Source organism: Netta rufina, assembly GCF_964035555.1.
Source record: "Netta rufina genome assembly, chromosome: Z".
Taxonomy (NCBI): domain Eukaryota; kingdom Metazoa; phylum Chordata; class Aves; order Anseriformes; family Anatidae; genus Netta; species Netta rufina.
In genome coordinates, this window is record NC_140126.1 from 60,151,467 (window position 1) to 60,169,955 (window position 18,489).

At 39.0% G+C, this 18,489-nt stretch overlaps 1 protein-coding gene across 1 annotated transcript in view; it reads right to left on the reverse strand.

Annotated features, from left to right (window-relative positions):
- CSNK1G3 (casein kinase 1 gamma 3) overlaps nucleotides 1–17,690 on the reverse strand; it is a 72,011-nt gene extending 54,321 nt beyond the window's left edge. Inside the window, exons 1-4 of the mRNA XM_084305782.1 lie at nucleotides 17,663–17,690; nucleotides 17,128–17,314; nucleotides 8,945–9,014; nucleotides 3,764–4,194 (exon numbers count right to left, since the gene is read on the reverse strand). Of these exons, the coding sequence (XP_084161908.1) occupies nucleotides 3,764–3,938 (175 nt within the window). The 5' untranslated portion in view covers nucleotides 3,939–4,194; nucleotides 8,945–9,014; nucleotides 17,128–17,314; nucleotides 17,663–17,690. The remainder of the gene's footprint in view (nucleotides 1–3,763; nucleotides 4,195–8,944; nucleotides 9,015–17,127; nucleotides 17,315–17,662) is intronic.
- Between the last annotated feature and the right edge of the window lie 799 nt (nucleotides 17,691–18,489).

Sequence of the window (18,489 nt, forward strand, 5' to 3'; positions counted from 1 at the left end):
AATCATCTTATTTCAAGATTTAAGCCTACCAATTAAAGATAAATTATATACACTTCAAGAATTGTAACTAAAAGCACAGGCTAAAAAAAGGAAAGGCAAATTAAACAATCTTCAGTTACAAAAAAAAAATTAACAGAATCTGGTACTGTTTCCTTAATCAAGGAAAATCACATTTAAACCTCGCTTAAGATTCTTTGGAACTACTCGTCAAAGAGAATAAATATTCTGGTAATCATTTTAAAAATGCAGGTTTTTTTACTGTTATGCCATACTTCAAGAAGAACTTGGTTTTTGAATAGTGTCAGAAGTCATTGAGACAAAATTTCAGCTATTTCACCACATTTGCAACATTCTTACAGTAATGTACCAATTTTCAACCTTTTCTAGTATCTAAATCAAATTTGATATTTTATGTTTTCAGATTCATTGCTGAAAACTATTTTTTTTTTCTAAAATTGTTATATAGTTTTGCAACATTACATTCTAACAACATAGAATTGATAAGGGCTTCCATCCCCCTTCCCTTCTCCCCTCCAGCACCCCACTTCTGCATATTACTAAACTCAGACTTAAGACGAAGATGGCAAGAACATTATTGCCAAGTTAAATACTTGGAAATGCATTTGGAAAATGCATCTGCTGTTTTAAAAGCAATTCTGCAACTGGATTTCTAATCACCATTACTTCAAAATTTTATGCAATGACTGTAACACTAAAGCTACAAAAGGTGTAAAACTGAAAAGTATTAGGTAAGGGAGAAAAAAAAAAAAGTAATCACTTCTGACACTTCTAATTTCCCTACAGGATTCAAATGATTCCAGTGTGTACTATTTTAAAGACAACCCTATGTTTTTCTCTGTAACATTACTAGTGTCCAAACTTGACGTATTTAGCTTGGTTTTATTAAAAAAAAAAAAAAAAATGAACAGGAAAAGAAAGAAATGGACCAAACCAAAAAGGTAAAGATAATTACGTTTATAATAAGAGATTGATCTCAGCTCTAGTCCTTATTTTTAAAAATACACTACTCTTGCAAAGCAGTAAAAAAAAAAAAAAAAAAATAACTATAAAATCGTGTGTCTGTTACAGGATCAAATTTACAAAAAGCAAGCTACCTGAAGGATGTACCCTAACCTGATTACCAAGCAAATGATCTATCATGATTCAATGATCTGTCCAGGGACTACAGCAGACATCCCAGGTACCTAAAATACGTATTTTATGATTGTGCTTGTTTGTTTTAAAATAATACTTTGAATCTGTCTCTGTGTTTTTGCATTGTATTACTATATTGAAGACAGTTTAAAAAAGCCTTGCAGGGAACATGCTCATTCAGTCTAACTAGATATTCCTGTCATTTACTAGATTAGTTAACAAATCCAGTACCCCAGGGGAGTGAGTGCAGACAGGTTTATCATTCTGAAGAAACATTAGAAGGGATATTGTAACTTTGAATACAGCGAATCAATGCAATCATCTCAAAAAATGTAGGACATCACATTTGACACTTCTGATATCTCTGAAAGCACAGAAGAAGGTAACATGTAATAGATCACAACCAGCAGGAACATAAGACTGGTGGGACAATAAAAGAAAACTTATCTTAACTACAGCTAAGGAAAGTTTTAAGATTAACAGCTCAATATTCAAAACAATTTAGTCCTTTGCAACTCAATGGTTGCACATAGTGTTTTAAGTGGCACTTTCATTGAGACAAAATTTCAGCTATTTCACCAAGTTTGCAACATTCTTACAGTAACATTACTGATTTGACATGCAGCCAATTTACCACGTTAACCACAACAAACCACAGAACAGTGGCAATTCCTTTCTTCTCAGGAAGAAGTAGTACCGCAATGGCTACTAAGCTGCAACTGAATTTCTTACTTTCTGAAGCACATCTTCATCACTCTAACAACTTTATTCCTCCTGTATGGCTGAAGACTGGACCTTAAGCCACATGCCAAACATATTCAAGTTTGATGAAGTCCACAAAACAAATTAACTGCTTGCGTACATCTTTGTACACAACAACGGAGGGATGCCTGCTTTAAGTTATTTTTCCGTATGCATTACTACAGTAGAAAGTAAGAAGTTAAAAATCTATCTGTAATACCAATCTTAGCTGTCGCTTTAAGCAGTTAATTATTAATTAAAACATCTTACCCCTAATAAATTAGGGCTTGAAGAATCAATGTATGGAACAAATAAGATGTTTAAAAAAAAGCCTGGCGCACTTTGCAGATGGAAGGACAGAATACTCTTCCCCCCATTTCTTTTACCAGTATGCACAATTTATTTCACTATCACACTAATTTTTAGCCACTTCAATATTACTTCTTTTAAAAAGAAATGGATGATTTCACTCTGTATCTGCTGTAACCAAAATAGATAATATGATAATAATCTGAAATAGATAACCAATTTTGCATGCTGCGACCACACCAAGATAATGGACAAGAAAATATTCAACTTGATTATTTTATAGTTACCTTCAGCAGTAAATGTGACATATTAATTGTATTGGTTTCTTTTATTTCATTGAGAGGTTTAAGTGAAAAGTAATCATTCAAAGAGAGTTTAGAAAAGTTTAAGACAAATTCAAAACAGAGCTCCTGCCTGACTTCTGATTTTCAGAGGCACATATATAGCAATTTCATGTAATTGCTGCTGGAATAACTACAGTGCCTCTTACTGAGACTGTTTTAAATTCAGTGTCCTCATTAAGAGGTACAGTAATACTCTTTCATTCCTCTACAGCATTACTGTGCTCATCTTATTTGCATTCTGACACAGAGTATAGTGCCCCCGACAGCACTATACAAAAACCAGTTTCTATTATCTTTCTGCAGCACAATAAGTAGTTTTACCAAAAACAGAATACCAACAGAAACGCAACAACAACATAGCCCACCCTACTCTCATATGCCCCACACCTGAACAAGTCCCTTTTAACCTTCAAAAACAGCATTAAGACAAGTCTTCCATAAATATTGGAGCAAATTCTTGCCATTAACTGTTCAGTTACGTTAGTTAATACATACAAAATTTCCATATCTTAAAAACCCTGGACAGCCATGCTGTCATCATGGAAATGTAAGTGCCCAAAAATAAATTGGTATCTTCTCTTTCAAAACCACCCATCGTGTCCATTGTGTACTTTTTTATTGATGGTAAGATATCCAGCACCACCTCCCCCCGCTTCCTTCTCCAAAACTCCAGACCCAGTCTGACTGACCCTAATTAACAGCAGCTTACTGTTTAGCCTCACTACACTGTTACTGGTGAAAAGGAAACCAAGGGATCCAACAGCTTGCTGTTGTTAAACCTTCTGGAGTGCGTGCTACGCCGTCTTCCAAGAGACATTCTTAACACATTATTAAGACTCATATACATTTAGCTTCAAATACATCTGAATAAGCTGCTTCTGGAAGTCAGGATAGAGAGCAAAATATGGTAACTATGAAAGCATTACCACCACCTTAGAAGAGACAACTGACTGAACATGGGACAGCATTGCACACAGTTATGAAATGTTATTAGCCCTGGAAAGTCTCCCGCTGCATTGAGTCTTAATATGTAATAGAGCTTATATGGACTAGGGTTCAACCCAGAAGAGAGCTACGAGGCAAAATGAACATATCTGAAGCTTGCAAGTAGTTTGAAGAGCTGTATGGTGTGGATATCATGAAGGTATCTTCATGCCTAGCCTACACACATGGCTTTGAATAATGAAAGTTGAAATACAGAACAGTCATCTTACCTAATCGTAATTCTCCAAAGTTACCGCCTCCAATTTTCTTGCCAACTCTGAAGTTAGGTCCAACCATTAACACTCCTGAACTTGAACCAGTTCCACGTGGAATATGGCCAGACCTCCCAGAAGTCCGTGGGATTCTTTCATCTGGCTTGTCCTTGTCTTTTTTTTTATTATCCATGTCAAGTTTACGGTACTCCACTTTGATTTCTTCCTCTTTTCAAAATCAGTATAAGCAAACTCCAGTTAGATGGTGTGAGAATGCGAACATCACTAGCAGAGTGCCCAGCTGGTTACTGTCAGGAAGCAGTCAACAACAGCGCATTCATCCCATTTGCAAAGTTGTTCTTGTTTCTTTTCCCCTTGATAGTATCTGCAGCAAAACGTATCTCCAAAATGTACGCAACCAGCAATACTTACTAGCATTTACAAGAACTCTGTTAAAGAAAAACAAAGTTATTCAAAACAGTAAAATCCTTGTACAAAGTTACATCTTCCTTTAATCTGCCATACACTTAAAATGCAACAACATTTGCTTCACAGATCTTCTGTGAAGCATAGTTAAAAGTCTGTTTCCAGCACACAACTGCTACAGATATTGGTGCAACTGAGATGAGCTAAAAAAATCTCAAGGCTCTATACAACAGATTTTTTCCCTAAAGAAATACCCTATAAAACTACTTCCTGACTCTGTGAACAGACCTAAAATTGCTATTTAAACATTCGTTGCATCTCATGCCAGCTCTGCAAGAGACAACAGTTCAGTTCTGATTTTTTCCCCAAGTAGTATCTATTTACCAAAGGAAATGCTTAAGCTACATAGTTACTGAAAGACACTCAAAGTGAAAATGATTCCTTTACCTTTTCTGAGTTTCATAGTTTGAGATTCATGATTTATACACTTACGACAAGGACACTACAATTCATTCAGTAACTTGTGGAACCTGAAAATGTATTTACTCAAAATATTTATTCTCTCCTGCCCCATTTAATTAGGTCATACATTTGCTTTCATACTCCCCCCATCCACCATTTAGCATCATTTCCCAGACACCAATTCCAACTTTTTTTTTTTTTTTTCAGAAAATGCATGTTAGCTTACTACTGCAATAAAGAATTAAAGAAAGCTTTCAGCTTTATCTGGCCCGTAAGAATAGTGACTGTTTTTTTCTATTTGACAACAGTGGTTTAAAAAAACAAAATTGAGAAGATTAGCTACTACAGAGCCAAAACTTCTGGGAGATTTAAATACCTGTTCAGAATTATTTTGCTACAGTTTCCTCAATATTGAGAATACATGGCAGAAGAACAAAACATCCTCTGAAAAAAATAATGTACCTAGTGCCATTTATACAGCCTTTGTTAAAGATGGTCACCAGGAGCTTATTTTCACTGGTTTGAAGGGAAGATGCTGTAATTTCTTAAACTCAACTATCATGAAATAGAATTATTATTACACACATTTCAGCTTATTACTGTGTCATAAAAATCAAAGAGCCAGCAGAGAAAAAGTCATAAAAAGAATATGAATAACCACCCGAATAACTGCATCTGCTGTATCAGGGATATTCACATAATAGTTTTTAGCAGATGATGTTTAAAAAAATCACTAATCAAGAGCTGACTAAACAATCTGCTGAACAATGAAGCGCAAGCAAATTTATTTGGTGAAGAAACGTGATTACTATCAAAGGGGAATGAAAGACTTGTTCCCAGAAACACAAATAGGGGTTCCAATCCAATTAGAAAAGCCTAATGCAATGGAAAAGTATGATAGTAAGTAATAAATGTAGAGGTATAATACAAGTAGATGCATTTAAGAGAAATAATAATACAGGCACATTTGGCTGCAATGTACTCTTGCAGGCTCGAGTATTGTTAGATATCCTAAAGCAACGTTCCAAGCCAGTGACCTTGAAGAACTAAAGAGGAAACATTACCCATTGTTTCCTCACCCACTGTGCTACAAAGCTAGTTAAGAAATAAGGAAACCAGAAATGGAGTATCTTAAGGCAGGACTTTAAGTGAACTATTTATTACTTGGAAAGAAGGTCAGTACATTTGACACAGCAGAATATATAGATCTTTTAATCAGCAAATGAAAAGAAAAAAAAAAAAAAGACTTGTGTTCCATATTTTACTGGTTCTCCACTGAGAACTAGCACGGCAAACCTAGAATTTTTGAGTAAATACATACAGCCTTCATGGCAAGTAGAAGCCTTAAGCTCAGCATACAATTGCCAACTCAAAATAGTAAAATAAAATAAGTAAATAAAAATTGCACAGTACTAACATAGTGCTTTGATAATCTAAATAGTAGGGGAAGGCCAAATTTCCTGGCATTATTTTTCACATACCAAAATCTTCACCCTACCAAGTGCTTGAAAGAATCATCTCAGAACAGTGAAAAGCTAGACAGTCAGTAATCGTTCACATCAGTGATACCAACAGGTTTCACAATAGAGACTGGTCATGCAGGTAAACCTGAAAAGATCTAAGTCTGATTTCTGAGTTAACAGGATTCTTAGGATTCTTTTTCCCCAGTAAAATAACACACTTCTGCTATGCATCTAGTTATCAAAATGCCAATAGCTTAGCTGTGGACATCAAACTAGTGTTTGCCCCTCCTCCCCACCATCCCCATCACTCAGAGGAGGGGTTGGGATATATGATCTTTAAAGATCTCTTCCAGTTGTGGTGGTTGTACCCAGCTGGGCAGCTGAACTCCACCATAACCACTGCTTCACTCCCCCTCCTCAGAAAAGGGGAGAAGAAAGTATGCTGGAAAATAACTTTAAAAAAGCTCACAGGTTGAGATGGGAAAGGAAGTGGGAAAAAATAAGCAAAGGCCACACGGAAGCACTGAGAGAAAATAAGTTACTCTCTACTTCCCATCAACAAGCAGGGTTCAGCCACGTCCTGGAAAGCAGGGCCTTGATATGCATAGCGGTTGTTTGAGGGGACAGACATCTTCATAATGAGAGCCCCCTCTCTTTTGCCTTTCCCACAACTTATTGCGGAGTGTGACACTATTACGGCATGGAACGTCCCTTTGGTCAGTTTAGGCAAGCTGCCATGGCCACGTCCCCTCCCAGCCTCCTGCCCTACAGCCTTGGTGGGGGTTGGACAGAGTCCTGATGCTGTGCCAGCACTGCTCAGCAACAGACCAAACACTGCTGTGATACCTGGGCTGTCTGAGCTACACGTGCAGAGCACAGCACGGCCTGGGCCACTGCAGGGAAAGCTGACTCCATCCCTGCCCAAGCTATTCTGTGATTCTCTAACCGCTTACCAATTACCATCACAGACAAAAGATACGACTTGCGCAAAATTAATTTATAGACAACTAAAAGTGAACTAAGGTGGTGAGAAATAAAAATAACTACCTCCTGCCCCTACTCTTCCCAGGCCCAATTTCACACATTTGTTCTCAACTCCTCTAACACCTCACCCCACACCCTGAGCAGTGCAAGGGGCTGGGGAAAGGGTGCTGTGGTCAGTGCACAGCAGCTCCTCTCTGCTACTCTCCTCCTCACATTTTTCCTCTGCTCCACTATGGGCCCCACCAACAGGCAGCAGCTCTTCTGCTCCCACATGGCTCCATACTATGGGATCCATTACCCTGGAGCAAATTGCTCCAGCACGGGTCCCCCACGGGTGGATGGCTGCTCCCCCCAGAGCACCGACCAGCAGTTCCCCTGCGGGCTGCGCAGGGAGAGGTCCCTGGTGGAGCAGGCTGTCCCCCTGCAGCCCATGGGTCCCACATGGAGCAGATCTCCACGCTGCAGCCCCCCCATGGGTGGAGGAGCCCCCGGTGGAGCAGGTGGATGTGGCCTGGAGGAGGCTGCGGCCCATGGAGAGCCCCCGCAGGAGCAGGCCCCGGGCCGGAGCTGCAGCCCGTGGAGAGGAGCCCACGCAGAACTGCTCTGTGCCTGGAGTGCCTCCTGCCCTCCTTCTGCACTTGCTGTCCACCCTCTCGGTGACTGCTGGGCGGTTTCTCTCACATTTCTCCCACTCCAATCTTCCTCAGCTGCTGCATAGCAGTTTTTGCACGTTTTAAAACATGATTTCCCAGAGGGGCACACACACGCGGCTGCTGGGCTCAGCTGTGTCCTCTGGTAGGGTCACTGGCACTGGATGGAGCAACTGTGTCCAGTACAGACAGGGCAGCCCCAGGCCTCTTCTCATGGAAGCTACCCTGCAGCTATCCACTGTCGACACGTTGTCACAGATAACAAATACACGTACAAAAACAATGTTCATGTCTTTCAGATATGTGACATTCCAAAAAAATGAAGGTGAGTAACTGCTTTTCTAAAGCAGCAAGAGCTTTCAGTAGAAATAGTCTACCACAGAGTTTTCAATTTAAGGAACATCTACTTCCAAATTTTTTTTGTATCCACACACAGATTTTGCCAGACATCATTTTAAAAAACAAGGAACCAAAAATCAAAAAGGTAAGTTATGATGGTTTCATGGGATAAATACTTGTGCTTATATTCAAGATTATCAAAATAATTTGTTTCATAAATTGTACTAGCATTTTGTGAGCAAACCATACAGCAAGAATAAAACTAATAAAATTCCATATAATAAGAGTATATACTAAATAAGCTGCTTACTGAATTATTTCCTAAAAAAATTAAAAAATTCTCACAATGTTTAAGTAATGCTTTATTGAGAACTTCACAGAAATTTAAGGAAACAATGCATGAAACCACACTAACTACTAAACTAAACCACACTAACACATATTTCAGCTTCCAAAAATGAATCTATTACATGGTAATTTATGTAATTCCATCTTCTGCTACTGAACCAACAGATATTCCAGTTACACTATGGGTATGCTTCTTTATATAAACTGAAATTACCACCTTTTATCAGATTTCTGCTAAATGAACATAATAAGCTCATTACATTTTTAGCACACTACGTCAGAAGGAAGACACTTAGGCATTCCTATCAGTTTCTTCAGGATACAATACTTGCTAATAAAATAATCTGCAGTTAATTTGACATAAGGAGATCACCTCAACTTTCATCACATAAGTTCCTGTACAACATTTTATGAAATATCTACCTTTATACCTATGAAATATCTACCTTTATCTAACATTTTATGAAATATCTACAAATACAAAAGACATTAATGGGTTTGTTTGTATTTATTTATATTGTACTTACCTATGAAAGAATAATGCTGCTTATGCTAATCTCTCTTCTTCATCACAATGCTCCTTTTAGAGGAAAAGCACTAAAAGGAAATATATGCAGCATTTGCAATTACTTTGGCATTCAAATAGTCCTGATGTAGAATACATATAAAGCACGTTATGGGGTTAATCACATCAGTCTTAGCAAACTGTTAGAGAAAACCCAGAAGACTTTTTCAAAGACTCTACGTAATATATGAGGCTTGTATGCCATTAATAACAACAAAAAAATCACAACTGTATTACACAGCAAGAAAAAATAGCTATTAGCTACAAATTAAGTCTTCAATTCCTATAGATGGAAGATAGAAGGTGAAATGTGACTGTAAGGAAGCAATTAACAGTTGTAGAAATGTGAAGTTAAATAAATAAACCCTCTATTAGCTCATTATTTTATGGAATTTAACAGATATTCCCAAGCATTGTAAAGAGATCACCTAAAAAGCAAAGAAAGGAGTGGTAAAGACAAGCAAGAGCAGTGAAAACAATAGCTAGATACATGTTTCAGCTGACAGAAAACAGTCATACACCTTATACCTGCTGAAGTATAAAAGCAATCTAGGATTCAGTTCTAGAGACAGAAATTAAAATTGACAGTAAAAGACAGGCAGGCTTCTGGTCAATATATACTGTCAATATACTGCTTAGATTGAGAACACATGGTCAAATCAACCCAATAAATATAATTTTAGCTGTAATACTCGAGTAAAGTCATCCTGAAACAAAATCCCCATTTTAAGGGAGAAGCATATAAGAGCAACTGTATTTTCTGGGTACACAGAGAATTACAAGCTTATGCCATACTGCTTTACATCAGCTGAAGTATGAGGTCAAACGCAAAACTTAATAGCAAAACTAGATTAGCCACCATGCTGGTATGGCCATACCAACTCTGAAACTCCAATAGTTATTCCCACTAAAAGAGGGTTTGGCTCTGTGCTCTGCACCATGACTGGAACCTGTTGTTATGGTTTATCTACATGTTACTTCTTTCAAACTTTTTGCTCTTGATGTTACAACTTCAATAATGTTATTTCTAAATACAATAGGTGATTAAATTCTTGTTCACCAAAGTCAAGGCAAGGATTACAAAGACCATTCCCTAAAGACTCTACTGTCTAAAGTTAGATGACCATTTTGTGATAGTTCTCAGCCTTCTCGTCAAATATTTCCTTGAGAGAACATTTTTACTCTACAGAATTGTTTTGTGCATTTCTGATTTGCTTGCTCACAAAATCAACACAGCGTTTCCAACTCAGAAAACGCAGCTTGTTTAAACGCTTGTTTTGCACACATTCTACCAAACTGAAGTCTACATACACAAAAAGCTGAATGATTTCATGGAACTACATGGACGTGTGCATTAAAATGAGCCTCAACTCACCACTATATTCGTTTGTTTTTTTAAAAATTCATGTTTTGCAGTAGGGTAATCAGAAGAACCCAGAATACTGAAAATTCCGTAAGAATTAGACTCAGAAAAACTGGAAACGAGCAAGTATCTCACTTCCAAATGAATTCACTGTGGGAAAGTTCTGTTTTTTTTTTTCTTCTGACAGATCGCGACCTTTGAACTACTTACAAGTATGCACTTAAACATCAAAAGAAAACAGTTCGAAGAAAGGGTACTGAAACAAAACACTGTAATACTATACACATGGTGAATAAATGGATGAGTTAAAAAAAAAAAAAAAAAAAGAAAAGGTCTGTCTTTTGTTGCATTATACACTCAGTATAGTCAGCAGCTTTGCTGCTGTTGTTCCAAGTTCACACACCACCCAAAAGGAACACATCATATATTAAGCAAACATGCTGGTACAGAAAGTCTGTGAAGCAAAACGATCTTTCCCTGAACCTACACTGGAGAAATTTTAAGTCCTCCTAATCTTTTTATCCTTGAATCAGTATTCATAACCTCAAAGCATTTCAACAACATTTATGAGAAAAAGGGAAATAAGGCTACATAATAAATAAGGCTACAAAAAAAAAAAAAATCAAATTTCCTTATCACTTGTACTTAAAGTTCACATTTTTCAAGTTCACTGGAAACGACCATAAGCCCTTCAGGTTGCACCGCTACCAAAGATATCACAGTAACACTCAAACAATTTCTTTCACATGTACAGGTCAAAAAGAAAAATCTCAGATTCACTCAAGGGAGCCAGCTGGCCTAACAACTTGAAGGTGCCATTATATTTTATCACCACAGGGGTGTTTCTATTATCTTGCACAGCCACACTCAACAGAACATGACATAAGAAAACACTGCTCCAAGTCATTTCTAGGGTCAAAGTCTAATCACAACCGTGTCACGTTGCTAAAATTAAAATTCTAATATGGGGATTGACACACAGGAAGAGCCTACACCCAGAAAAGAGTCAGACATCCCTAGATTACAGGTGCTGCAGCAGCACCACTCTAATCACATGCAAGCTTATCTGAGGTGTATGCCAGAACGTTCTTTCTCAGATACACAGATCACCTTTAAAAGGAAAAAAGCATCCAGAAAGTTTCTATGCTCCAGATCTACTCTTTAAGAAAAATATTAAGTGAACACCAAAGCTGCTAAAAATATTTCCCAGTCAGGAAATAACAAAGTTAAATGAAGCATACAACTGTCACTCTTCCTTTAAGTATCATCAGATTAAATTAAACTACGTAAAATAATGCATAATTGCAAGATCCTGTATCTGTGCTGGTACACTAACATTTTCCTCCAGTTTTAGAAAAAGCATACAGTAGCAGAAGAGCTAGGGAGAAAAAAGAAAAGACTCCATGAAACAAAAAGACTTTAAAAAGCACTTCATGTTTAAGTGCAAAGCATTTACACAAATCACCCAAGCCGCTACCATTTTCATGTCTTCAGTTTTGCTAGTCCCTCAGACTTCTTGGTTCACAGTACTTCCACTATAGTCTCATGGTTGTTGTGGTTTTTTTTGGCGTTTGCATTAGTCCAGCAGCAAAGCTTCTCCGCACACCTTCCAGAAATGCACAGAGAAAGTTTCTAATGCCTCTGATTTCCCGCAGTGTTTCTCTAACATTACATACAGCTTTTATGAAATAATCCACCCACTCAGTAGCCCTTATTTCAAACAAAGAACAGTCCTGTTCAATTTTCAGTCTTCACCTAAATGTTACAAGTACACATGGACAGACAGAATAGCAGAATTTTACTCAACAAAACTCCTTCATAAGTACTTAACAGTACAAAAAAAAAAAAGTAATTTTTTACATTACTACATACTACATGTCAGAAATCTAGATCATACTGAGAGCTCCCTTGTAAGGCAATCAAAACACCATTCAAATATCTAGTAAACTATTCACAGTATTGTTTTTACACATTATGAAAAGATTAAACTCTTCTTTCTAGCCTAGACCAGGGATGACTGCATCATTTTCCTTCATTTTTATAAACATGTCTCCATACAATAGAGGACATCTGTGAAATTTCAAATTTACAGCCGAAAGATTCACAGCTGAAGAGCCCTTGAAACTTAATCTTCTTCTATCTTAGAAACTTTTCTAAGAGCTTCTAAGCTCCAAAAATTCTTGTGATGGTATCTAAAAGGAAGAATAGCTCTAAATTGATACACAATTTGCTAGGATTCATTGTTTATTTAAACTGAAAATAATCTAGTGGTATTTTTATTTAAATACACACATTTTTATTTAAAAATAACAGTGGTATTTTTATTTTATTCCCTTGAGAGAAATTCATATCTTCACATGATCTTCATGTGACCCATAAAACTAGAGTTGATATTCCTACAGCTTTTATTACAAATAAATTCAATTATAACTGTAGTTTTCATTCAAACACACACTCATAATATTGGTATTACACCACTTTGACAGTTGTTTATCAAGGCCCCCAAATCCCAAACTGCCACATTCAGACCCTAAAAATAAATGTTAAAAAGTTCATTGCATAACTCACATGAACGTATCCAATCTGATTTTGACTTAAGAATATTATTTCTTAATTTTCCAGATCACAGAAGACGAAATCTCTAGACAACTCAAAGATAAAGTACTGAAACATTCAGTATGTAATTTCCATATATACTACTTACTTGGTAGTTTTCAAGTTGGAGTTTTGAAAAAACAAAAACCCATTTCCAAACAATTTCTCCTGGCAATTTTTCTCCAGCTAACAATAAACTGCATCAAAATTGCTAATTACTGTATCATTACACATTTCTTGGATAGCACTGTCTAAAAGCAACCTCAACATAATGGAAACTTACTCATCAGTAACTTAATTCATTCATAACAATGTCGTCTACTTTACAAGGGGAACAAAAGACTAACTCTTGCAAATCTAAGGCAGCAATGTGTGTCATTTCTTAAAACTTTTTAAAAATAAAGTTTGTTTTTTTTTTTTTAATTAAAAAACTTTTTTCTTTTTTTTTAACCTTAAGACGTCTTATCTCTTTAGAAAGCAGACTAAAGGTTTTTGGAAGAACATTTCAAGTACTATCAATAGACCATTCTTAGAGCTGAAAGTCAGAAAATTTAAAACAAACATCAAAGGGGCACTTCTGGAAGTCAGAGATACTTATCTCTGTTTGGTAAAAGCTGAAAATAAATTTAATCATTTGGTCTTCCAGTCGACTGTAGATACTATTCACCTCAACCCAGTTACTGTTACCTGTAAACTCAAGTTGCACCACTTGTTATCTCTCCGGATTTAGAAATGCTCAACCGCTTTAAAGAAAATTTTGAACAGAAGTAAAAAGTGCAAGTTTCATAACCTGCTCCTGAGAACCTGCTCCTAGAATACTACAATCAGTATCATTAGTTCGAGGCAACCTTGAAGAGAAAAAATGGCCCAATATTTTTTACTGGACTTCCTTTTTTTTTTTTTTTTTTTTAAACGTCCCACCAGTGTAACATGCTATTTTTCCGAGTCAGTGTAAAACAAGTAAGAAAATACAGATTCAGGCTGGAGTATCACACCTCCAATGATTCTTATGAGGCCCCTGGACTGCAATCTCTACAACATCACTGCATCTTCCTGTCAATACTGCGCAGTTATTATTCTAAGATATCTCCATTTACATGGACATCATCTACATGGAAACTGACATCAACAGTTTCATCATCATTTGAAAATAATTACCAACTCCATTTTAAGATATTGGAACTCCTCTAAAGCAAACCTTTATAAAACTACTTTGTATCATTACATTAAAAAGCTGTTGAACATAAAAGCCTTCCGTATTTTTCCATATAGAAACGCTAGCTGCTCCATGTAAGTCCAAATATAAAGACCTAAAATGGAAATTGTTTAGTGTCTGAAGTCAAAATAGTACTTCAGAGATTTTCTGTGCAAAACAACACATTTTTTCAACAGTACTGTCTTCTAGGCCGCAGAGGTGGGTCATACCCTGGACTAAATCACAAGTTCTAGCATCACAAAGATAATCTGCCAAGAAGCCCCTACCTCCAAAGAACTACAGCAGTTTTCTACAAAAATATACTCTACACAGCCTTCCAAACACAGCAGATGAACACTTACTGGCTAATTAACACCTCAAGCTCAAAGAACCAAACCAAAAACAGGTCAGTTTTAAGTACGGACAGTCTTTCACAGTACAGATAATCCAGGTCTGAAACTGTTTTGGAAAATACAGATAGGCAGTACAATGGCTCAGCATGAAGGCTCTCCTCTCCTGCTGCATCTGGCCACAGGTACCTGCTGCTTTAACTGCTTAATTCACAACAGACTCTGAACTTAAAGCCTGCTGTAAAGCCATTAAGTTCACTAGCCAAGCAGAAAGTACACAAACTCACTATCGAACGGCAGCTGAATTAACTCAGGATACAAGAGAAAGAGGCAGAGCAAGGGAAGAGGTACAAAACAGAGCAGGCAGGAATGAGCAAGGAGAAGAAACACCTGGCAGCAAAGAGGAGGACTCTCCCAGCAGCCAGACATCAAATCAGACCAAGCACTCCACATAATTTCAACATTTCACAATCAACTTAAGGCATCTTTCAAAGAGAAAATGTTCATAGACCTCCATAGGCTAATTGCCACCCAGACCGTACTGTTACCTGTGACCGGTTCACCTACTTACTGTTGCTGTACATAGTTTACTGGCTTCCCAGAAACACTCAATAAATAAATATAGAAATTTCAGTGTGACAAACCACATGCTTCACCATGAAATCCAGGCCCAGCTTGTCAGAGGACACTGCTGGATTTTTGTACCACTGGAAAGGACGCTACCTTCCATTCTTATATTCCACATTCGCACTGGCTTAATACTTGAAGGTAACATTGACAAAGGGCATGAACTGCCACCCCAGAAATTACACCCCTGTAGTCTGAAAAAAAAATAAAAATCCACGCCTGGAAAATTACATTACATTATCAACAGATTTTAAAATAACTTTTTACTTAAAAAGCCTTGGTACGTTAGAAGCTGAAGAGGGTGGTGAGGTTAAAGGGAAGATCATAAAGCATTCCTCTGTGTTTTCTGAATACAGATGAGCACTCTGCTACTTACTAGAAGTTTCAGAAATCCATTTAAAACTAGTGCTTTCAGAAAGGTAAGTAATCAAAATCATAACCACTCGTACAGTACAGACTGGTATTCTACCTATTCTCCTAACTTTTCACTTATTTAAAATAACAAAACAAACAAACTATCGTGCTTTTACTTATGCTAATACTTAACTTAAATAAACACACTTTTTTTTTTTTCCTTCACTGACTTATTTCAATTGCAGCACACAAGTTCCCAGAATCCCAGTGATATTATCTAGGATGCTAGTCAGAACTAAGCATAGAAAAACACACTCACAAACAGCAGATTGATTTCACTGCACTGGTTCTGCAGCAGCACTGAGAGAGTCAAAGCATCTGCACTGCCAACAGTCTTCAAATTAAGGTTTGCAAGAAAGTAAGACAATCGGATAAAACTTACTTTTCCGCAATTTACTGAAAGGTAAAGACCGATCCCATCGAAGTCTCAAAACATTTCAGAAGAATGTTAAAGGCCCAGAGACAAAGCAAACAGCACGTTGCAGTTCTTAATGCTTCTGCCTATCCTTCCAGGCTGGATTCTCCTTGAGAATATCCCACCCTGTTTCACTGCTAAATAACTCTCACGTATCATGATCCGTTTAAGCTAATCTAACGAGTCAGCCACGGAAAACCACTGAGCCACTCCCCCTCTAAGCTCTGCATCAGCTCCTGGCAACTGCGGGTTGGGTAGGACTGAGCAAAAACTCCTGCAGTTAGGTTCTGGTTGAGCCAGTGAGCTTCAACTGGTTAACGACACCCCTTAAAACTCCTTCCTCCTGCGGTTTGTCTGTGTCCTCAACTGATTTACTACCCACAGCCACTTCAAAACAACCAGTTAAAAATAAAGACCAAAGAAAAATAAATAAATAAATAAAGCATATAGGTATTTCTTGTTTAAACAGATTGAAAAGGTTGCATTAGCCAGCTTGATTTATTAATATAAATCAGACAGTTAATACAGCTTATCAATACCTCATTCTTCGTAGAGACGTTTTGTGTCATTGCACGATACTTGAGAAAAGTAACAACTACCACTTCCCTATTCCTCACATTTGATCTATTGTTATCTCAAAGCCCGAACAAAATGAAATTTATCCTAAACACTGGGGGCCTTTATAACATTTTCTTTGTTAAAGCTCATCTTTAAGACGAAAATAAGGATGCTACAAACACTCGTAGCACTTTCACACTTCGAACCTTTAAACCACCCAGTGTAGTCATTTTAGAAGCATAAACAGCATTATTTGCGTAGGACATAACTTCGCAGGTACACGGTAGTTTTGATACACTCTATCAACTCTGTTAAACCTGTTTATTTACAGAAGCCTCATGACTGCTGAAAAGTGAAGAAGTTAGCACTGTCAGTAAGCTCAGCCCTGTTAAGTGGATGGGAAAGAGCTCTTTTGCAGGTTCAGTAGTTTTTCTTGCGGGGAAGAGCAACTTCAGAAAGGTTTATTAGGACCGTGCCTGCAAGTCTTCGGCACGCACAGGTTGCATCTCCTAACTAATCTCTAAAACCTTCATCCTGGCCACGCAGGACAGAGAGGGGGTGACTGCATCGGAGCTGCACGCGCGTCGCTGTATCAGAACTGGCACTCTAGACGCAGAAATTCACTTACATTTTATTAGCAAACCAGTCTGTTTCGGAAGCACGAGTAGCAAGACAAGAGGCTCGCTTCTTTAGCTGAAAGCCAGCTCCTGCTAACGACCCCTCCGCCGTTCACCAGCTTATTTCTCTTATTTCAGAGCCGCAACATCCGATACCGCTTATTCCCTCTGCGGCTGCTGTTTCACTTGTTGAAACTCCTGCGTGGAGAAGAAACCGAGAGGAGGAGGAGGAGGAGGAGGATGCTGCGGGCAGCAGGACGCCTCTTAAAATTCACTTAATAATAATAATGAAGAAAAAAAAAAAAAAAAAGGCTCCTGCTTTCTCTTGCAAAGCAGCAAGCCCCAGCTGTGGGGACTCCCCCCCCCGCAGCCCTGCCCGGGACCCCCGCTCCGTCCTTCAGCCCCTCCGCTGCGCCCACGGGCAGCCTCCGCCGCACGCCGAGCAGCGCTCGCAGGGAACGTTTCAGAGGAAAATGAGGAAAAAAAAAAATTATTATTATTATTATTATTAAAAATAAAGCAGGCAGCTCGCGGCGGGAGACTCACCGGCGAGGCGGAGACACCCACTCTCCCCCCCCCGGGGTAGGCGGTGGCAGAAAATGGCCCCCGGCCCCGGCCCCGCCGCGGCCCCGGCACCGGGCGGGCGGGATGGAGGGCGGGGCTCGTTGTGGCACCTCCCGCCCGTGTGGAGGGAGATTGGCAGCCCTCCCGACCAATCGAAAGGAAAAGAGAGGCGGGGCCCGCTGAAGGGCGGGGGAAGTAGCCAATGAGAGAGGGCGTGGGCGGCGCCGCTCTGCCGCTGCCTGGGCAGCGCCGGACCGTGAGGGGCGGCCCGCGGCGCGTCCCCATCCCCGTCCCCATCCCCGTCCCCGTCCCCGTCCCCATCCCCGTCCCCGTTCCCATCGCGGCGCAGCCACAAGTTGCGCCGAGGCTCCGCCAAGTGTAAAATTTCCAATAAAAAAAATGGTTTCTGCGTTTCTACTGTGAGACTGAGACGCGTGTGTGAAAGTTGGTTGAAAGCCCGTGTGCCGGCAGGAGGGAGGCGGGCTGCAGCCCCGCCGCCAGAGCCGGGCATGGCTTGCCCAGACCGCCTGGCAGGGTCTGCTTGGAGCACGCTGCGCCCTTCCAGATCCTTCTGGAAGGCCCTGCGGAGCAAAGAGGTGAAGACGAAACAGCTGGGAGAGGCCTCAAGAGCGCTCAGTCCTCTTCTCCCCAGCTGTCGTAACCTGGCCTCAATGGACGTCTAACTCCCGTCACCGAAAAACCTCTCTAGGCAACCACGGTTACCCCCACTAACAAGCATTTTGCTGTGATCTTGCAAATTAAACAAATTAAATTGTATTTATATTAACCTTTTTGTTGTGTGCCGGTGT